The sequence below is a fragment of the Leopardus geoffroyi genome, chromosome C1 (assembly GCF_018350155.1).
Source record: "Leopardus geoffroyi isolate Oge1 chromosome C1, O.geoffroyi_Oge1_pat1.0, whole genome shotgun sequence".
Taxonomy (NCBI): Eukaryota; Metazoa; Chordata; class Mammalia; order Carnivora; family Felidae; genus Leopardus; species Leopardus geoffroyi.
Window position 1 is genome coordinate 52,342,172 of NC_059328.1, and position 22,832 is coordinate 52,365,003.

Here is a 22,832-nt window from a genome sequence, read left to right on the forward strand (position 1 = left end):
TCCCAATTTATTAGTTGCAAGATGTGGAGTAAGTCATTTCACTTCTCCAAGCCTCAGTTTCCTCATCTGTAAAAGGGAAACAGTGAGATTCCCGGCATCGCAAGGTTGTTATTGAGCCTGCATGAGAACCTACATGTAGTGCTCTGCACTGTGCTATAAGCTCTTTGTACGTTCTCATTTAATCTTTTCAACAACTTTTTTTTTTTTAGTTTATTTATTTTGAGAGAGAGAGCGTGCGCTCACAAGCAGGGGAGGGGCAGAGAGAGAGAGAGAGAGAGAGAGAGAGAGAGAGAGTACAGACAGAGAATTCCAAGCAAGCTCCGCACTGTTAGCACAGAACCAGACTCGGGACTCGAACTCACGAACAGGGAGATCATGACCTGAGATGAAACCAAGAGTCAGATGCCTAATGACTGAGCCATCCAGTCACCCCAATCTTTTCAATAACTCTTTTTAAAATTTTTTTTTCATGTTTCATTATTATTTATTTTTGAGAGAGTGATAGGCAGAGTGCGAGTGGGGGAGGGGCAGAGAAAGAGGGAGACACAAAATCCGAAACAGAGTCCAGGCTCTGAGCTGGCATCACAGAGCCATCACGGGGTTCAAACCCATGAACTGCTAGATCATGACCTGAGCCAAAGTCCTATGCTCAACTGACTGAGCCACCCAGGTGCCCCCTTTTCAACAACTCTTGAGAGCCTGGTATTTATATCCCTGTTTCACAGTTGAGGAAATAGAGGATAAGTGATATGCCCAAGATCACTAACATACTAAAAATTATCAAGAGTTGGGATTCAAGCCCAGATTTCCACTATGCCATATTCCTCAAGGTAGACATTAAAAAAAAAACTTTTATTTATTTTTGAGAGAGAGAGAGAGAGAGAGAGCAGGGGAGGGGCAGAGAGAGCAGGAGACAGAGGATTCAAAGCAGGCTCGGTGCTGACAGCAGAGAGCCTGATGCGGGGCTAGAACCCATGAACGATGAGATCATGATCTGAGCCAAGTTGGACACTTAACTGACTGAGCCACCCAGGCGCCCTGGTAGACATTTTTAATAGAGTTATCTACAGCTGTAGTCTGAGGGTTCCCAAACTTTTTTATGTTGCAGTCCAACTTTTTATTTCTCTGAAGCCTGTTTGCACTTAAGCCATAAGGGCAGGAGAGAGTACCTTGCTGCCCACTTGAGATGCTGTTCATCCCAGGAATTCCTATAAATGTTCAGAGGGGAGAAAATACCCATAGTTCTTTAGATCGCTGTTTACAAAGCTATTATTTATTGAGTACTTACCATTTACATGGCCACATATTACAGTGAGAGGCAGCACAACATGATGGTTGAGTGTGGGCTCTAGAGCCAGATTGTCTGGGTTTAAGACCCATCTCCACAATTTCCCAGTTGTTTGGCCTTGGGCAGATGATAAATCTGTGTCATCTGTGTCATGTCCGTAAGATACGGGCTGAGAATGACAGCCTTGATCTTACAGTGTTGTTGTGAACATCTCATGAGTTAATGCTTGTAAAGCACTTGGAACACTGCCCAGCACACCGACCTACTGTGATTATTTCCTATATACAACAACCTTTAAAGCAGGTGTCATTGTCTCTACTTTACAAATAAGAAAACTGAGCCCTTGGGGCGCCTGGGTGGCGCAGTCGGTTGGGCGTCCGACTTCAGCCAGGTCACGATCTCGCGGTCCGTGAGTTCGAGCCCCGCGTCGGGCTCTGGGCTGATGGCTCAGAGCCTGGAGCCTGTTTCCGATTCTGTGTCTCCCTCTCTCTCTGCCCCTCCCCGTTCATGCTCTGTCTCTCTCTGTCCCAAAAATAAATAAACGTTGAAAAAAAAAAAATTTAAAAAAGAAAACTGAGCCCAGAAAGACCATACATAGCCAGAACGTGGCAAAGGCAGGATTCACACCCAGGCCTGTCTGACTCCAAAGCCCTAGAGCAGGGGCTGTAAAATTCCCCTTCCATCACCTTTTCCCTGGCCCCTTATACATATTCACTACCCAGACCCCCCTATAGCATTAATTTTTTCCTGCCTGGTCTCCCTTGCTCTAGAGATCAGAGGCTGTATTAGAAGGATGTGATCAGCCCTTATCAATAGGTCTTTCTATTTTTGGTAGCTTAGATAGCATTTATTGAGTGGCTACTGTATTGCCAGGCAATTGTGGTAAACGCTTTACATGCCTTTTCTCACATACTTTGAGAACCTTTAAAGGAAGTTTTACTATCCCCATTTTACAGAAACTTAGGCTCACAAAGATTCCACAGAAAAATTCATCCACTTTTTGTGGTCATCTCCATTTACTTCCTTTACAGCTGGACATCCTTGTTTCGCCAGGCCATGTAATTGGAAAAAACCTTAATGAGACCGAGAACAACCTCACCATACCCTTCTTAAAAGTCCAGAAATTCCACCACGTTTTAGTTATTTCGTAGAGGGTCAACCACTGTCTGCCACAAAACTCCAGGGCGCATGATTCCCATTATATTTGAGGAGAATGGGGTCCCCTAGACTTGTGCGATGCCGCTGGGCCAGCTAGTGCGCCCCCTTGTGAGGTCATGAGAAATCTTGCATGTTTTTCCATTTTCCACCACAAGAGGGAAACACACAACCATGAATGAATTTGAAAATAAAGCAGTTCTTTAGATTGACTTTTTAAATTGATTAATTTTTAATTTTTTTTTAAACCAAGGGGTTTTCATAAATAGTTTCTGGTAATATCCAGAATATGGAAAGATACTCTTTTAGCTCCAAATGAATACTCTTAAGGGAGTTAAATGAAAATTTTCTTGAGGGTGTTCCAAAAAGGAAATAAAAGATACATATAAAAATTTTATATGAGCCATATAAATGGCCTCTTTTATAGGTCAAAATGGTTGAATACTGGTAATTTCTAATAAAACAGGAGCCCTCTTTACAGTGCAGTATATAGTGAGTAATATGTAGGAAGCCCTGTGCAACTTCAAAGGTTGTTTTTAGGTTTAATCATATGAATTAAGGATGGCATTTGTGGAGGTAGGGAATGCCTTTCTTATATTCTCTTTCTCCTTCAGGAGCTCATAAATCCCTCTTGAATTCCCAGATTAGCACTTATTACTCCATTTTTTAATTTTAATTTTTTAATTTTTAATTTTTAAAAATATTTACTTATTTTGAGAGAGAGAGAGAGACAGAGAGAGAGAGAGAGCGAGCCAGCATGAGCGGGGGAGGGGCAGAGACAGAAGGGGACAGAGGATCTGAAATGGCCACACTGATAACAGTGAGGCCAATGTGGGGCTCGAGCTCATGAATGGTGAGATCATGACCTGAGCCGAAGTTGGATGCTCAACCGACCAAGCCACGCAGGTGCCCCATCTTACTCCCGTTTTTTAAAAAAACAATCTGTTGATTTATCTATCTCTCTCTTTAGACCAAAAGTTTCTTAATGACTGGAGTCTGTCCTCCCGTGGTGCACAATGTTTGATAAAATGAATGGAGCAAGTCAGTTTTTTGTTTTGTTTTTTTTTTTAATTTTTTTTTTTCAACGTTTATTTATTTTTGGGACAGAGAGAGACAGAGCATGAACGGGGGAGGGGCAGAGAGAGAGGGAGACACAGAATCGGAAACAGGCTCCAGGCTCTGAGCCATCAGCCCAGAGCCCGACGCGGGGCTCGAACTCACGGACCGCGAGATCGTGACCTGGCTGAAGTCGGACGCTTAACCGACTGCGCCACCCAGGCGCCCCGCAAGTCAGTTTTATAGTAGATATTGGATATGTGGGTGAATAAACAGATGGATGACAGACAGATGCTAAAAGATGTGTATGCTCTGATGCAGTGGTTTTGTTTGTTTTTGATGTCAAAATATGCTTCAGGAATCTTTTTTGAACCTGAGATTCTGTACAGCTTTGAGCCACATGGCCCTTGGAATTCTTCAGACCTTGTACCTTCTTTATAGTTTAATGTAACTTCTCCATTTCTTTAAAGGACATTTCCTAACTCTGTTAAAACACTATACCCATTGATAGGTATGGAACACTGCTACATAGTTTCAGATGGGTTTGGGGCAGTAAAAAAAGCTAACCCTTATGTAGGGCTCACCACAGCCATGCTAAGTTCTTTACATTTATTAAGTCATTGTATCTTTATGCAAAAACCATGCAGTATATACTAGTTTTTCTTTATTTTTTAAACTCTCTTTAAAGGATGAATTGTTTAAATTTTTTTTAATGTTTATTTATTTTTGAGAGAGAAACAGAGCGTGAGAGAGAGAGGGGCAGCGAGAGAGGGAGACACAGAATCTGAAGCAGGCTCCAAGCTCTGAGCTGTCAGCACAGAGCCTGATGCAGGGCTTGAACTCATAGACTGCAAGATCACGACCCAAACTGAAGTTGGATGCTTAATTGACTGAGCCACCCAAGTGCCCCAAGGATACATTGTTTAAATTGATGTATAATTCCCAGGTTTTGGTGCGCACACACACACACACACACACATACACACATTGATGTATAGTTGACCTGTAATATCATATTGCTTGTAGGTGTACAAGGTAATGATTTGATATTTGTATATATTGCAAAACGATCACAGTAAGTCTAAGTAAGTACTATTTACAGTCCCTATTTTAAATATAAGAAGGTGGGCACCAAGAACTTAGGTATTTTGCCCAACGTTCACCCTAATAGTAAATGATATTCTGTCTCCTTACTGTTCACTGAGGTTGCTTAAAGGGAGAAAGAGAGGGGGGCACTTGGGTGGCTCAGTTGGTTGAGCGTCTGACTTCGGCTCAGGTCATGATCTCACGGTTCGTGGGTTTGAGCCCCGCCTCGGGCTCTGCGCTAACAGCTCAGAGCCTGGAGCCTGCTTCAGATTCTGTGGCTCCCTCTCTCTCTTCCCCTCCCCTGCTTGCACTGTGTCTCTCTCTTTCAAAAATACACTTGATCTTAGCCAAAATGCCGAGAAGCGATTCTCTCTTTCAAAAATAAATAAACATGAAATTTTTTTTTTTTAAATGAAAGGGAGAAAGAGAAGGACTTTGCTCTCTTCCTCTTCTTGCCTGGATGGGCCAGCCGGTGGAGCCTGCCTCAGAGCTGCCAGATGGGAGCCAGGCACCACTGAGGCCCACTCAACAGAGCGAAGAGCGGCAAGTAGTAGCACGTGTTAGGAAGCGAGGCCGACTGCAGTGAGTTGCCAAGAGGATGGCTCCATAAGTTTAGAGAGGGGCCTCCTGAAAGCCGGGGGTGGAGTGGACAGTTGGGTCTCACAGGAGCCTGAGGCAGGAGGAAGCCCTGCAGCCACTCTCTGCCTACCCTCTCTGTTTATCTCGGCACATCTGCTTTGTTTCTTTCTCCTCCACTGACTCGGTTGTCAGTGTGAGCTGGTAGGTTTTTGTGTGTGTGTGTGCATGTGATCTTAGTTATAAACTCATTTGCTCAAACTCCTATGAACATTTCAAATTTGAAAATCAAATGCATTTATTTACTTTTAACATTCTTTGTCACGGGGCACCTGGGTGGCTCAGTCGGTTAGGTGCCTGACTCTTGATTTCACCTCAAGTCATGGTCTCGTGAACCGTGAGATTGAGCGCCGTGCCGTGTCTGTCTGACAGCTCAGAACCTGCTTGGGATTCTCTCGCTCCCTCTCTCTCTGCCCGTCCCCCGCCTGTGCTTTCTCTCTCTCAAAATAAATAAACTTTAAAAAATAAAATAAATTAAAATTCCTTATTTAACAGGCAAAGCTTGGAAGTATTCAAGTGGAAGTCTTGTACAGGAAGCCAGCTGAGGAACAGCAGGATCCTCAGAGCCACCACAGCTGAGGAAGGAATCCTTTTTTGCGACCTTGGCTAATCTTCCAGTCTCTCCTCTAAGCTATTTGATGTGCCACTGGCAGCCAGCCAACTTTCCAGAAACATATCAGTTTAGATTCCTTTCGCTTAAAAGTTTCCATAGCTTCCGGCAGCTACAAAATAAACTTTAGTGTGGTTCATGAGACTTTGTAATCTTGCCCCAACTATTTCTGCAGTCTCACCCCATTCCTGCAACCTCTCAAGAGCCATAGGGCTGTGCGTGCACCTCTGGGACAGGGCCATGGCTCCCACACTGTGATGGCTTCTCCCTGACATGAACTTGTTAAGAACAAAGGCCCATGCACTTTTTTTCTCTCCTCCTCCACCTCCCAAATATGAAAAAAAAAAGTTCATATCTTTACATCGTTTTCTAGTTCACAAAGACTTTCATAGACATTTGGTGGGGTCGTTATCACAAAAACCTTGCGAGGCAGGTATTATTATCCCATTTTAGAGACGGGGAGGTTGAGGATGGGAAGGGTGAAGGGGTTAACAGTCACTGATAATCTACTAGATGGCAGACACAGCACAAAGTGTTTTCACATATGTAACCTGATTCAGTTCTCAGGACAACCTTGAAAGCTGTCCCCATTTTACAGGCTCAGTTCAGTTAAGGAACTTGCTCAAGATTGAATTTCTCATGCAGTTTAAAGTCAAAGATTTGAGCCCTGGTTGTATCTGGCTCCTAAACCTGTGGTCTTTGCATCGTCCTGCACTGCCTTGCCTGGGGCTGGCATTTACTACATGCTTTCTTACTGTTGGTGGGAGAAATGAATGAGTGTTTCCCATCACTTGGGTCACACACCCCAACCACTCAGGCAGGCACCTGCAGCTGTCACAAGTGCAGGGCTTCAGGCTGGGGGTGTGATGATCCCTGCTGCTTTTAACCCAATTAGTAGCATTCTTTCTCGTGCTTACACCTAGAGACAGCCTCCACCACTGTGGACAGCCCATCCCCCACGTCCACTACTGTGGCATCAGCTAAAGAAGAGCTCTTGGTGTGAAGAGGTGAACCTGTTCAGGGGCTGGGTCCAGCCCTCGCAGGAAGCCTGGGACATAGTAGTTAGCTACCCAATAAGTACTTAACTGATGGAAAGAAAGAGAGATCGAAGAAAGGATTGGCAAGTCAGTCTACAGTCTCTGTTGTGTTCTGCTAGGAAGGTGCCTGCAGATGAGAATGGGGGCTGGAGTCTTTGTGAGCCTGGGAGCGAAGGGGTTCATAACTCTGCCGTCGTGAAATTGATTGGACCCAAGACCAGTACGAAAGTTCCTTGTCTGAAGGGAGTAATCCTTAAATCCCCCATATGGTTTAAATGTAATTTGTGTCATTGTGAAGGGAGTACTGGCGATGCAGGCGAATTCATTAGGCCAAATTGGGTTCGCTATGCTCGACAGTAACGTTTCCGAAGATGAAGTTCAACCTTTGCTGGAGAGCTAAAACAAATGAGTTTCTTAATAGCTGCCCCACTTAGTCTGAGCGTCGTAGGAAGCTTCATGTTCTTAATGCCCCTTCTTTTTTTTTTTACCACACTTCACAGTCCATCTAGCATTGCTGCCTCTGGTAATATTTTTATATGGGGTTGAGTTCTACAGTGTCCATAAAATTGCGGCTCTGGCCCATTTTTAGAATAGAAGCTTTTCTAGGGCAAGGGCTATGATGCTTTAGTTTTGCATATTGACAAACACTGTGCCAGGCATATGTAGTTGCTGACAACATTATTCTCTGTTCTGGGATATAGAACTCTTTCCTCTGGGGGCTTAGCTTCAGCGTACACTTAAATTGCTGGGTATTCGTTGACATGTGCAAGAGCTGTGAGAGAGGGAATCTTCCCCGGTCCATGCCTCGCTGGAAGGCTGGCTCATACACAGGAAGGTAAAAAGGTCCATGTGCCCACATAGATATTTCCATGCAAGAGGGGTATAGTGGGTTCACCTAGTGACCAGATTCCACGGGTTCAGCATATATGATCCCCTGGTGCTCAGTCACTTCTGTTTCCTCTGGTGTTAAATATATTTTTTTTAAATATGAAGATGATCTACAGGGGAGGTAGATTTAAAAAATCCTGAAATGACATCAACCCTAAGGTGGCGTATCTAGTATGTGGAAGGTTCAGACTGGAAGAACTCCAGCATTACTGGTTTGCAATATTTCTTTCTAAACTACCTTGTAAAAGTTTTTTACTTTTAAGAATCAGAATAGTTACATTTGGAATACTTTCTGTATCAGTTTTTAGATGGTTAGCAACCGGTGCTAGGTGCAAGAGAGGGTTTGATTCTGGAAAAGTGCGGCTTTTAGGACACTTTACAGTGTAAAAAAACATTTTTAGAAACACGTTGTGGTTCCTATGAGAAAACACCTCACTGGTAAGCTGAGGTGTTCTAGCATGTGACGTGGCCATAGTCTTCAAGAAAAAAAAAAAAACAAGTGATTCCTATCCTTTGAAGCAAGATCTGTTGGATCTCATGCTGTGAACAAACCCACTTTTATGCTTGTAATTTTTGCATTGAACATCTATTTTGAATTTGCATAATTATGCCTTGATTCTTCATAACTTCTCATTTTATGAAATTGATTTGCATTAACCAGAAACTGTAAATAAAATCAATGCGTGGGGAAAAAAAACCCAGAAGAGTGATACTTTCTTGGTTCCAGCTTCAGAAAGAGCTGCACTGAGAGAGTGGCAGACCACCAGCAGAGAACATGCTGGAATATATGGGCAGAGAAGCTTCAGCTGGGGATGTCGGAGCACCCTTGTGACCAAATGCCCCTAAGTCTACCCTGGGATTTCTTGTTAAGAAAACTACCAATTATGTGGTTGGTTGCTCTATTATTCCCAATGAAAAGATTATTGGGTTGCTATTTCATAAATCTTGATTTGTTATTAAATATGTCAAGACACATATGCTGGTATAGTTTGCAAACGTACCTAAAACCAGAAAACTTAGCACCAAACTGTAAAAAAAAAATGAATCAAGCATGCATTTATTTTAAGTTGAAATACAGTAGGTATGTAAACTACTGTTCATACAGCAAGCTTGCCTCATAAATTAATTTCTAGAGAATTTTATTTTTAAAAACTAAGACCCCAAAATAAACTGTAACAAATGTCTGTTGGCTGACTGGTCTTCAACTAAATAGACTTGGTCTTGTGACAGTTTTTTAATGTTATGTCTCGAGGTCTTCCCTGCACGTGGGCCAGCCCCATTTGTCACGTGAAGGAGACCAGGCTTCCTTGCCAGTGGGCTCCAGCTCCTGGGCCTGTTCATTCTGCTGGCCCTGCACAGAGCAGCCCCTGAACCACAGGGACGTTCTTGCCTTAGGACAGTCTACTGCTCCCAGTCTTGTTGGCTTTTGGACCTGGCTTGACAAATTAGCAGAAAAATACTCAGATTTTTTTTTTTAATGTTTATTTTTATTTATTTTTTTGAGAGGCAGAGAGACAGAGTGTGAGTGGGGGAGGGACAGAGAGAGAGGGAGACGCAGAATCCGAAGCAGGCTCCAGGCTCTGAGCTGTCAGCACAGAGCCCGACGCGGGGCTCGAACTCATGAACTGTGAGATCATGACCTGAGCCGAAGTCAGATGCCCAACTAACTGAGCCACCCAGGCAGCCCTCGGATTTTGTTTATCAAGGGGTTATTCATGTTTCACTTGAAAACCTGGACTGTAATGCATGTCAGACTCTCCAAACATGTGGCGTAACTGGTGCTGGTTGGCTTTTCAAACATCCTTAGCAAATTCACCAAAACCTTGACAGCGGAGCTCCTTAATTGTCAGCCTCTGCTGAACCAGGTAAAGAACGTGTATGCATTTAAGTAGATTATTAATAAAATCTTAAGGATCAGATGGGGGTTGGATAATAACTTTATTCAGGTAGAATGTTTTCAAACATCTTAGGTTCTTCAAATGCAAAGAAAGGATTTAACCTGCTTCACTAAAAATGTGTTCTTAAAAGCCACGTCTGTGTAAAACTGAGAAAATGAGGACACAAAATGTAATCTTATGTTCATATTATTTTTCCAGATAATAACCTGATCAAACCTCGTGCACTCAGAAAAGTATACGTTTTTCCCCCTCCCTGTTTTGCCCACATTTTCAAGGATTTGGTGCATCTCCATCCCCACATTTCCATAAGGTCAAGGGAATGACCAAGTTATTGACCATTCAGGGCGTATTTGTGGGTATCTTTTCTTCTTGATAGAAGAGCTGAATACTGTTTTGTTAAATCCTTGGTGGGCAATGAATAAATCTGTTTTTCTTCCAATTGGAATTGCATGCAAGATGTAAAAAATTGCTTGGGTATCAAAATGATGTGATGTAAGGAAACCAGAGGTAACCGAGATCCCTCACTTCCATTTTAAGATTGACCTTTAACTTGCTACATGGCATCGAACAACTGTAGCAGCAGATGGCCTTCTCAGTGGTGAGTGCCCAGAGAGACTCTGCTTCAAGGGCTGTAAGGAGCCACACCAGGGCGTCCTGTTCAACAACGAGCCTGCTTCTTGGGACTGAACTTGCTCCATCGCTGCCTGGGCTCTGAGAGTGGAGTCTGGCAGCCATCTGGTGTTTGTGACTGACGTCTGCCACAAGCAGTATCCTTTGGAGCTACCTAATGGGGAAATGAAGCAAAAATAATTGAAGAGTATCTGACGTGGTTATGTGGGCAGAAGTATCCTCACCAAAACAGCTTGGAAGTTGTGCTTTGTGTGTGGGTGTGGGTGGGTGTGTGGCCCTTAACTTTTCTCAAGGGGTGACGACAGCAAGGAATTAACCCAGCTTCCTCATCCAGGCACGACCTCTATTTACTTACTCAGATGACACTGTTACAGCTTCAGGTTCAGACAGACTATTTTGAGGACCCCTGACTGCTTTCTGGACACCCTCTTTGAGCCAAGTGGTGAAAATGAAAGATGAGTGATTTTGATGAATGGATTTCTGGAAAATACAGAAAAATGGAAGAAGGTCCTCTCCCTCTGTTGACTTTTGCTACTGCTCCCTACTATGACCAGAAACCAGGAACTAGTGGATTACGGAAGAAAACCTATTGTTTTGAGGCGAAGCCATGTTATCTGGAGAATTTCATCCAGAGTCTATTTTTTTCCATAGACCTTAAAGATCGCCAGGGATCCTCACTGGTAGTTGGTGGAGATGGGAGGTATTTTAATAAATCGGCGATAGAAACAATAGTGCAGATGGCGGCCGCTAATGGGGTTGGTATATGATAAGTATTGTTATGTTTCTGGCTCTCCACATATGTTTCTTTCTTCATTTTGCAGAAATATACAAGAGTACACAGATTTGTGTGTTATATACACTTCAGTTCTACTAACATCCAGTTAGTGTTTCATTGTGACTTCAGAGAATGTGTTTCGTAATATTACTCCTGAAATTACATTAGTCACATTGGGATATGGGAATGTAAGTTCGGCTCTTTGTTGTACTCTGTGCCTCTTGCTTGAAAAAATACCTGTTGCCTTTTAGACATTTAAAGCACACCCCCAGCCTTAAGCTGTCTTATCTACATTCTAACTAGTCCCGAGGGGTACCCTATCCTATGTAAGAAAGCTCCAATGAGTAGTAGAGAGAGGAGGATTTTGTTTTCTTTCAATGGCTTCCTTGTTGAAGTTTAGTCACTTGTCAAACAGGAAAACAAAAGCCAGGGCATGCTGTTGTTTGTGGATCCTGGTAGTCATGCAGAAATGCCAGGAGGGGATTGGAAAATGTTAGGTATAAGCCTACCAAGAGGACCTGTTACAGGGGAACCTGCTTATAATGACCTTGGACACAAAGAAGCCCTGTGTGCAGTGAATTTGTGCAGCAGGGTAGAGTTAATAACTCCTGTAAGACTATAATATAAGGAGGCTCTGCTAACAGCTCTGCATTGTGAAAAACTGCCTTGCCTGAATTAACCAAATCAGAAGGAATCTTGTGCCAGAAAGCATTGATCTTGATAATCTAACAATTTGCACAGTCCCACTGATTTGCTGTAAGGTGGGCATCAGGACATTGCTGTTTTTGCTCTGCAGATTCCTCTGTGGGACCAAAAATATATTTTTAGTGTTTTAGGTTATACTTAGCAATAATTTGGAGCACACAGCCCCTCAGAACTCATAAATTTAAAAAGTCTGTTGTATTTCCTTTCTGGGAGTGATTCTGGTTCTGAGAACATAAAAATTTAGCATGGCAACCAAATATGTTAGACATTCATCGTCAGTCTATTTCAATAATACGCCGAGCAGGTATGATTGCAAAACCCAAATTAAAAACAAAAACACACCACCAAATGAAATTTAAAAATGATTGTAGTTATAATGCAAAGTTTCCTTCATACCCACTTTCAGAATCTGAATGCCTCTCATGTAAAAATTGCTGATAAAGCACTCAAATATGAAATTATTATGAAGCATACACATTTTTAAGATAAAATGTGACATGCTATAAATTTCACCTTTGAGGAGAGCTGTGGAGGGAACGGTAATAAGATGCTTTTAATCTTTAGAGAAAGAATGAAAGGAACATTATTTCTCCGCATATATCTAGATTGTTGAGTGGATCTGGTACACTGTCCCCTTTGCTGTGATATATTTGGCTTCATTTCATTTTTGTGTGGAGCTGAAGGATGTGGAAGAGGTGGTAGGAATGTGTAATTCAGGCAGACCCTATAGACTTGCTCAGATTTACGATCTGAAGGTTTGCTAAATAATGCATTTAAGTGATAATAATTGACTAAATATGGCAACTGCCTATTTGTTAGAGCTGTGGCAGCCCAAGCAATATTTTCAAATCTTCTCAAGGGCATTCTTTATTTAAAATAGTATTGCATTTAAAGCACTCATGCAACTGAACTGGATTACTTAAAACATGAGTGGACCAATAAAGCACTTTGATCTGATAAAACCTATCAAATCCTAGGTAGTTCGATTTCTTCTTTTTCTAACATATCCTCATTTCTGACTATTTTAATGTCCCTTTGATTGTGGACAGAGCGTTAGGGGGGAAATGTAAAGGAAAGATAATGTATTGCCACAGATTTTGGTAGGAGTCAGTGTGCCTTCCTCACCTCTGTCGATACCCACTTCCCCCTTGGGCTGATTCTCGGAAGACTTTTCAGCCTTGTGAGCTAAAATGGAAATCATATCATTTTTTTTTCTCTTTATTACACTTTCATTTTGTGCATTTATGGATTGTAAAATATAATTTGCCTTTGTTAGAAGTTTCCTTTTGTTTTTATTTACATAGAGCTGTCTGCATTTACAAGAGAGTTTTTTTTTTTTTTCATCATGCTTCTGGGAGCTAAGAAGTATAGGAAATTTTAATGTATAAAATAAGACATTGGTGGAGCCCCATTTACAATACTGATATCTCATTTGGCTTCCAGAGCTTTAAACTTAGAGATATGTTTAGAAATAAGAATATGTGTATATGACTAGCAGGGCAAAGAAAATGGAACTTATTTTTGTTTTTGTTTTTGTTTTGTGAAACATAGGAAAACACCAGGCCTGGTGTTTTAATTGCAAGGAAAATTAAGTTTGCTCCTGTTATGTTTGACTATCAAATGCTGGGCAGACAGCGAGGTATCCAGCCTGGCAGTGTGAGTTCTGAGAGAGTAGCAAGAAGGGGAAGGAAGGGCAGGGAAAGCTGTTTGATGGGGGACTTTCAGTACCGGGTAGACGGAGTGATCTCTAAGTTGGTAGACACTGGGAGCCAGGGAAGATTTTTTCTGTTTTTAAAATTTTTTATTTTTTGTGGTAAAGCATACATAACACAGAATTTAGTGTATCAACCATTTTTAAGTGCACACTTCAGTGGTATTAATTATACTCACAATATTCTGCAACCATCACCATTATCCTTTTCCAGAACTTTTTTCTCATCCCATCTGAAACACTATACCCACTAAACAATAACTTCCCATTTCCCCTCCCTCAGCCCCTGGCAACCTCTGTTCTACTTTCTGCCTATGAGTTTGCCTCGTCTAAGTACCTCATGTAAATCGAATCATCCAATACTTGTCCATATGTGTCTGGCCTATTTTACTTAGTATATAGTGTTTTCAAGGTTCATCCATATTGTGGCATGTATCAGAATTTCATTCCTTTTTCAGGATGAATAATATTCCATCATATGTATATACCATATTTTGTATATGTATATACCATCATTTGTTGATGGGCCTTTGGCTATTGTGATTAATTCTGCAATGAACATGGGTGTGCAAGTTGTCTGTTTCAGTCCTTGCTTTCTTTTGTGTCAATAGCTAGAATTGGAATTTCTGGATTGTATTGTACAGGGAAGGTTTTTGAGTAGAGGCAGGACATAGTAAGAACTATGGTTTAAAACAGATGAACTAGGTGGTCCTGAGTTGGAAGGATGGATTCAGCCAGAGCAGAGTAAGGGAGGTACAGGTGGGAGAGAGAAAGGGGGGATTGAGTCAGGAGCTGTTGCAATGCTCTAGACATTGTTAAAGGAAGGTGGGTAATATCTCCTCAGTATCAGGTTGAGGATTAATATTCCTGAGGGTGATTCACAGGAGAGGGTCTTCTCTGGAGGAGAGACTTTGACCAGCTGTACCTCTTCTTGGGCTCAAGAGAAAGAAGGTACTGCAGACCTCCTTTCTGTCTCTTGACTTTCCTACTCTTACCCCTGGTATTATCCCCTCAGTCTTGGACCATTACTGACTGCAGATCTTACCATACAGAATGGTAGAATAAGGGGTGACCTGGGTGGTACAGCTTAAGATTCATTTATCAGTCTCCCTTTCCACACAAAATACATATAAACCCCTAGTAAAAGTCAGTATGCTTGATGCGCAAGTACAATTTCCAGATAACTCCACCAGCCACTCTGACTGATTAAATTGCCTTTCTTAATTAAGGCCCTCCTGTTAAAATTACACAACTACTCCACCATAAATTCTCACTTTATCAGAACCACACCTGGAAAGTGCTAGAAGGGTGAGTTGTTACTCTTCTCTCTGTATTGAGGCAGGTTTCAGTGCTTCTCCCAGCTATGGCCACTAATTTGCCATGTGACCTTGTCCTGTCGTCTATCCCAGTGCCTCCCATACCACCTTTCCATAAGCACTTGTTGTGATTGCTTTTGGATGGATGGAAGAATCGACAAATGGGCAGCATCATAACTCTGGACCTCAGCTTCTTCATCTACACAACAGTACTAGGGAACATATATGGGAATTAATTGAAAATGCCGTGGGTTTTTATTTTTTTTTTTATTTTTTTTTTTTTTAAATTTTTTTTTTCAACATTTATTCATTTTTGGAACAGAGAGAGACAGAGCATGAACGGGGGAGGGGCAGAGAGAGAGGGAGACACAGAATCGGAAACAGGCTCCAGGCTCTGAGCCATCAGCCCAGAGCCCGACGCGGGGCTCGAACTCACGGATGGTGAGATCGTGACCTGGCTGAAGTCGGACGCTTAACCGACTGCGCCACCCAGGCGCCCCAAAAATGCCATGGGTTTTTAGAAAGCACTCTGTGCCCAGTGATAATCATTAATATTGATTTCACACCATCTGCTGGTCCCTCTAGTCTATGGAGGAGACTAGTTATAGCACCTACCCTGGTCATTACCACTTTCTGAGGGAGGCAGGGCATAACAAATGTATTAGTGTAACAAAAACTGTTCCGAGATGGACAAATGAGAGCCAGGCTACTTCCTGGGAGGTGGTTGACAGTGGAGGGGTTGTCAAGTTTTCAGTAACTTATAGTGTGGCAAAGGTAACAGTCCCAGACAAACTTTACCAGATTCCAGGTATCATCAGACACATCTTCCACCATAAGTCATTTCTTTAAGCATGTTTATTTAGGTGGGGCCAAAAGAAATAACAAATGGAAAATTCAAAAACATTCCTGTCCCTTCTCTCAGAAGGGAGAATGGAAGGAGGGCACAGACTCCTCATTTTATAAATCTATTTATGTAGTGGCTGCATTTTCTCCAAGTATGTTCAAGGAACTGATAGAACTTCTTCCTTCTTTCCCAACGTGGGTCATGTTGAAACAAATATAAATTACATTTTAGCGAAGGAAGATTTAGGAGCCATGCTGATAGCATCTGTGAGAGATAAGGGAAGGCAAGTTAAGAATGCAGTGAAGTGCCACCTGTAGCCCTTCCCTGTGGGTGGTTCTGGCCGGTTTACTCAGTAATAACCCCCAGCACCTTCTGCCTTAGGGCCAGGAGGCAATCCACATACACCCTCACATAGGTAGGTGTATCCTGCTTTGGGGAGACCACCATATCAAAATCAAGTCTTGACAGGAAAGATAAATTTATGAGACAGATTTTGTAAAACTCTTCAATGTAAAGCTTGCCCTTTTTACTTAATTTTTTTTTTTTTTTTTTTTTAGTTTACAAAAAAGGCTTCTCTTTGGGTAGGATCTTTAACTAGCTAAATTTATATCCTCCCCCAGTGTGGTTTAAAAGTATGATTGAACTGGATAAAAATGTGGGTTTTCTAACAATGTTTCAGGGAAAATTATGAACCTGGTCTGGAAAGACTGTGTTTCAAATACTCTGTGTTTTCTTGCCAGAGCCTTATAGCTCCCCCAGACCATATACTATCTTAAAACTATAAAGTCCCCAAAAACTATCTGAAGGGATGGCCTTGTTCAGCAATGCTGATTCTACTTCAATAATAATGTTATTCAACACAGTATTCTACTTTGTAATAAAATAATAGTAATCCAAGCTGTGGATGTTCATTAAAGAACATCTTTTCTGGTTCACTTCTTTGTTCCTCTGCCTATTCTGTTGTTTCTGTGCAGTAGTTCTGGGTTTATTGGTGTTAAAGTGTGTGTCTGGATTTCTTCTCTTAGATTGGTCGCTTGGTTATTGGGCAGAATGGGATCCTCTCTACCCCTGCTGTATCCTGCATCATTAGAAAGATCAAAGCCATTGGTGGGATCATTCTGACAGCCAGCCACAACCCGGGAGGGCCCAATGGAGATTTTGGAATCAAATTTAATATTTCCAATGGAGGTGAGTTTGCTGTCATTTTGAAGGATAGTCCATTTATGTTCATTAGGATAAACCAATAACCAAGGCCTTGGAAGGCCAGTGTTCTGGTTCTGATCCTTAACAAGGGGGTTCTTTGTTTCATTTTGGTGAAAGTGGAATGCTTCTCATCCTTTCGTCCCTGAATATGAGAAGCCATGCACAAATCATCATTAACATGGTACTTTTCTTTTAGACAATTTTGATACTTTGCTGTCTAAATGATGAAATGGCAAATGTGTGAGTGAAGAGGAGTTGACGAGCTCTGTGTTCTTTGTATTTTCATGTCAGTCCCACAAAATGACCCCATGGTTCGCTGTTTGATTTCCAGGTCCTGCTCCAGAAGCAATAACTGATAAAATCTTCCAAATCAGCAAGACAATTGAAGAATATGCAATTTGCCCTGACCTGAAAATAGACCTTGGAGTTCTGGGAAAGCAGCAGTTTGACTTGGAAAACAAGTTCAAACCATTCACAGGCATGTTGACTTTCCTCCCCTCTTGCCCCCCTATTTCCACCTTGAGCAGTTGGACTTTCCAAGTTTTAATAAAGTAGATCTTCAGTTTTGGAAAGACTGTGGTCACTAAGCTTTGCATGCATTGTTTAGCAGGTCTGGAATTGGGTCTAGGAGCCTAGAGACCTGGGCTCTCTGGGCCCTGCCAGGAATCAGCCGTGTGACTTTGGGTGCAGCATTTCCAACTTTCTAGGCCTTGCCTTCCATACCTATTAAATGAATAGCCTTGACTAGAAGACCTGTAAGATTACACTCATAGCTAACTTTTATTGAGCTTTTGTTACGTGCCAAACTCTCAACAAGCATTATCCCACTTTATTCTTAGAGAGCCCTGTGAAGGCAGCACTATCTGTATTCACTTTTTCCCTGTGAGGAAACAAAAGTTGAGAAGAGCTTACATCTCAGGCTCAAGGTCCTATAGTGAGTGAGTAGCAAACCAGATTCAGACTCAGGTGTGAAGGATTCCAAAGCCTGGGCTTTGATTCTTCATTTTTCCTGCCTTAATATTCAGTGAAATCAAAGTAAGCCATTCAGGGGGCTAAATTGAAACTCCCTGCATAGGCAGCAGGGGTAGAATGCCAAGGTATTAATAATTGTTGGAGTAAAGGTTTATAACATTGTTCATATCAACACAACAAGGGTGAGGTGGTTAGTAATGCGACTTACGTTTTGACCGTTCCAACGTGTACTCTGTCCTCTGGATTGCCATTTTATGGCAAACATTTCTTTGTTTGAACCTACCCATCGAGAGCTGGCAGTCGCACCCTAACAAAGATAAAGCGGTGCCTTGGAACATCTTGAAGACATTCTTAGGGCTTGGAAAACACCAGTAGGAAATTTCTTAAACTCTTAATGTTTTGAAAATGTTCAGATGTGCCCTGACATCCAACGAGGGCAGCAAGACTAAGTTCTTATATTTGTCTTACTCCTTTAGCAGTGCGTGTGAAAAGTGGTTTGTTAAAAAAAATTTTTTCTGCTTTTTACCATTAATAAGTCTTATGGCAGTGGGCCTAGAAAAAGGAAAGAAAAGCGGGCCTTACATTTTCTGTTATTTATGACACCAAAATATACTTCTCATGGTGATGGGCAAAGAGTCAATGTGGCAGCATAGCTGAGCTTCTAGCCAGGCAAACCCCTGTCCGAATCTCTTGTGTGCCCCATCCCAGCTATGTGGGCAAGTTACTCAGCCTTTCAGAGTTTAAGCTTTCTCATCTTCTTGTCTATAAAATAGAACTAATAACATTTACCTCTCAGGAAAATGGTTGGTACTGAGTAAGAGATCATGTGACAGCCCGGGAACATTGGAACACATTCCTCGATAATTGTCCTTTTAAAATAGCTATTGTGGGTTTACAGCAGTAGAATCATTTCAGAGGATACAATTTCTTCATGTGTTTTGGCTCCCCCATCTTTTAATGTTGCTTGTTCTCACAGTGGAAATTGTGGACTCTGTGGAAGCTTATGCTACAATGCTGAGAAACATCTTTGATTTCAACGCACTGAAGGAACTGCTTTCTGGTCCAAACCGACTAAAGATTCGTATAGATGCCATGCATGGAGGTAAGGAGCCAGTTTTCTTCCCTTCCCTTCTCTCAAAGATACGGAGCTGCTTTTTACCTTGCATATCGTGATGCTTTAACAAGCCTTTTCTCAAGACTGTTTCACGGTTTTTATTGATTTTCTTTAATGTTTGTTTATTCTTGAGAGAGAGAGAGAGAGAGAGAGACAGAGTGTGAGCAAGGGAGGGGCAGAGAGAGGGAGACACAGAATCCAAAGCAGGCTTCAGGCTGTGAGCTGTCAGCACAGGGCTTGACGCAGGGCTCGAACTCATGAACTGTGAGATCATGACCTGAACTGAAGTTGGACACTTAACTAACTGAGCCGCCCCTGTTTCATGGTTTTTAAATAGTGATTTTGCAACCATTTCAGAGCATTATTCACATAGATGAAAATCTAACTGTACACAGCAAAAATAGGAGAGACATTCCTCATGGTAAGGTAGTGCGAAGGTCAGAGTTTCCACATTAAGTATCAGGCCTTGAATAACATGCAACTGTTTTTATGGACTCTTCCTTCCCCTCAGAAGATACCTTACATTCTTCCTGCACACCCCCATCTATTCCAAGGGGGAGGTATCATTTGCTAGATGAAGTAAACATGCTTGTGAGTCCCATACCCCACTCAGCTGCCCCCACATGTACCTTTTCTTAGAAGAGCAGAGCCTACAAGAGCAAGCTGAGGATTAAATTCCAGAACAACAGTTGGGTATCTCTCCCTCTTCTTCCTCTCTGGGTGCATGGCCAGGTCAGCAGAGATAGCAGCCATCATTGTGAATCAGAACCATGAAACTTTCTCACATGTTGGAATATGGGAATTCCAAGCACTTAGGTTGTTTATTTGTTTTGTAATAAATTTAGAATTTTAGAATCTTTGAGTGGGAAGGATTTTCCCTAGTGGGGAGAGCTTTCTGTCTGTGATTGAACCCTCTCAATGATGTTGTTCAGGGCCTCCTGTTACCCTGTAAAACCACAGAAAACCTTCTTCTGTGGCAGTCAGTTGAGCATCCAACTCTTGATTCCTGCTCAGATCGCGAGATCAAGCCCGGCATTGGGCTCTGTGCTGGACATGGAGCCTGCCTAAGATTCTCTTTCCCTTTCCCCCCTGCCCCTCCCCCACTCACTCTCCTTCCCCCTTTCTCTGTAAAACAAAAACAAAAAACCTTCTTTCAGTGGGCTGATATCTTCTATCCTTGGAACTTTACTGTTGAGTCCTAGCTTGCCTCTGGAGTCTCACAGAATGGGTCTACTTCCTTATTTAGACAAAAGCTATTCTGTCATTTCAAAGTATTCAACAAGTATGTATTGAGTACCTACTACATGTGTGCATAGGGGGGTGGTGGGCTGGGACTCAGCAGAAGACTTCCTTCAAAGAGCTTGCAATGCCTGGGGAGATGGGATGGGTCAAAAACTACCGCCAGGCCAACAAAATGAGGGTTAGATAAAATTTCAAGTATTCTCTTTGGGGTGTGAAAGAAGGCATAACTTGACTAGCCGTATCAAGAAAGATTTCCTGGAAGAAGTTGGCAACCAACTCTTTCATGAAAGAGGGATCTAGGGTAGTCATTTCCAGCTGAGGCAATGGCTGTAGCAAAGACATGAAGGCTTAAAAGATGTTATGTTAGAAAAATGAGGAGAATGGCTTAAGAATAGGCTTTATATGTTAACTAACTGAAGCTTGAATAAAAACTTGAAATAAAAAATAAATAAATAAATAAAAAGAAAGGGCTTGTGGTGGTAGATGGGGTAGGAAAAGCTGGTCATGAAGTATACTTCATTCTCCTGGCCATTCAGGTATTCCTTTAACGCCTCAGTTTCTATATCCTTCACCTCCCTGGCTGCCTTGACCTTTTTCTGTGGTGTGTCCATAGTATCCTTAACATGTGGCCCCAATCACTGGAGAAACATATTCTCCACTGTTCTGATCTCTGTGGCTTCTATGGGTGTCAGTACCTTCCTTGATGAAAACACATTCTTAGCATATTAGAGATGAAGGTTCTTGGTAGTTGTATAAAATGTCACCATAAAAGTATGTGACCGCTTTTTTCCTGTGGTTGGTAGTTCTGTTTTTCTTTCTTCTTCGTTTTTTTTTTAATGTTTTATTTATTTTTGAGACAGAGAGAGATACAGCATGAGTGGGGGAGAGGCAGAGAGAGAGACACACACACACAGAATCTGAAACAGGCTCCAGGCTTTGAGGTGTCAGCACAGAGCCCGATGCAGGGCTCGAACTCGGGAACAATGAGATCATGACCTAGGCTGAAATCGGAAGCTTAACCAACTGAGCCACCCAGGCACCCCTCTTTTTGTTGTTGTTGTTGTTGTTGTTGTTTTGGTTTGTTGTTTGTGTTTTTAACCAGTTTGTCCTATAGCTGGATACAGTTAAGAGATTAGGGCTCTGAATCCCAGCTCCCACTCCTACTAGATATGTAAGTTTGGGCAAATGGCTTCATCTCAGACCAGTTTTCTTATCTATAAAGTAGAGGTGATAATCATAATGCAAACATTTATAACCTACGTGCCAGGTTCTGTTCTCAGGGCTTCATATTTATTAACTCATTGAATCCTCACACCAGCCCTGTTAGGTAGCTACTGTTATTATCCTCATTTTGCAGATAGGGTAGATGGAGACACACAGAGATTAAATAACTTTACCAAAGTTGTACAGTCAGTGATTAACTGAGCTGGGAGTTGAATCCATGCATTCTGATTCCAGAGTCCAAGCTCTTAAGCACTAAGCTCTACCGCATTGTGAGCTTTTTTTTGTTTTTGAAAGAGTGAGAAAATGGTTGCAAAGGGTTATAGTAGGGCCTTCATAGAAGTTAACTCCCCTCCCTTGCCCCATTCTCCTTCATCAACTAGCCCCACCTTTTCCAACCGAATCTCTCATTATTTCTTTTTGCAAAACCTTCTATCCTAGTGAGTCTTACCTTTCCACTGGCCCCTGAATATGGTTTTCATGTTCTCATTGTCCATGCCATTCTCCTTAGAACACCTCCACCTCCTCCCCCAGTCTTCTAATACTTTAATAAGTTCTATTTTCTGATTCTTCATTTCACATTTTACGTAGTCGTGGGACCATATGTGAAGAAGATCCTCTGTGAAGAACTCGGTGCCCCTGCGAACTCAGCAGTTAACTGTGTTCCTCTGGAAGACTTTGGAGGCCACCACCCTGACCCCAACCTCACTTACGCTGCTGACCTGGTGGAGACCATGAAGACAGGAGAGCACGACTTTGGGGCTGCTTTTGATGGAGATGGGGTGGGTACAAGTGCATTGAAGTGAACTCTGGTATAGGCCAGTACCCTTTGTTCCTACAAAGGAGGAAGAAGCAAGCTGCTTCTGTCAGGTCTTGTGGGCTCGGTGAATGAGTGATAGTCGAGGAGTCCTTATTGCACCATAGGGTCAGGGCTAAATTGTTAGAAGACCCTCTTGAACATAAATGAGTCCTTGAAATGTAACCCATGTGCTTAATTTTAGACATTCAGATTTTCTAAGAGTGGCAGGGTGATCAGGGCTCAGTTACGATGGAATGGTGCTTCATGAGCTGGTCTGGTTCTAGAAACCCATCCTAGGTTTATTCAACCCCTGGAAAGCATTTTGGCCTTAAAATATATCCATTTGTTCATTCTCATTGGTTGAGTGATAAAACTATAATGAGAGAATACACCTTTTATTACTTCTCTACAATTAATACTTTTACTAAGCAGGCTGTTTTATTTACATTGGTGAATACATAGCAGACAAAGGATAGATGTAATTTAAGTGGTTTTGTATTCTTGGTATCTCAGAGAGAGGCACTACATGTATTTCCTTAGCTGAAAAAATATTTTTACTGCTCTTGTCCTTTAAATTCAGCTAGAATTCATTACTTCCTAAAAATCAAATTTCTCCATATCAAAATTTTGAAAAATGAAAAGGACC

General features: G+C 42.0%; 1 protein-coding gene across 3 annotated transcripts in view; it reads left to right on the forward strand.

Annotated features, from left to right (window-relative positions):
* PGM1 (phosphoglucomutase 1) overlaps positions 1-22,832 on the forward strand; it is a 65,024-nt gene that overhangs the window by 17,357 nt on the left and 24,835 nt on the right. The window contains exons 1-5 of one of the 3 annotated variants that reach the window (XM_045477672.1): positions 10,658-11,039; positions 16,661-16,823; positions 17,170-17,316; positions 18,787-18,912; positions 21,979-22,169. In XM_045477672.1, the coding sequence (XP_045333628.1) occupies positions 10,740-11,039; positions 16,661-16,823; positions 17,170-17,316; positions 18,787-18,912; positions 21,979-22,169 (927 nt within the window). In that variant the 5' untranslated portion in view covers positions 10,658-10,739. Of the gene's footprint in view, positions 1-10,657; positions 11,040-16,660; positions 16,824-17,169; positions 17,317-18,786; positions 18,913-21,978; positions 22,170-22,832 lie in introns of those variants that run through there. The other 2 variants (XM_045477671.1, XM_045477673.1) reach the window with 2 other exon arrangements.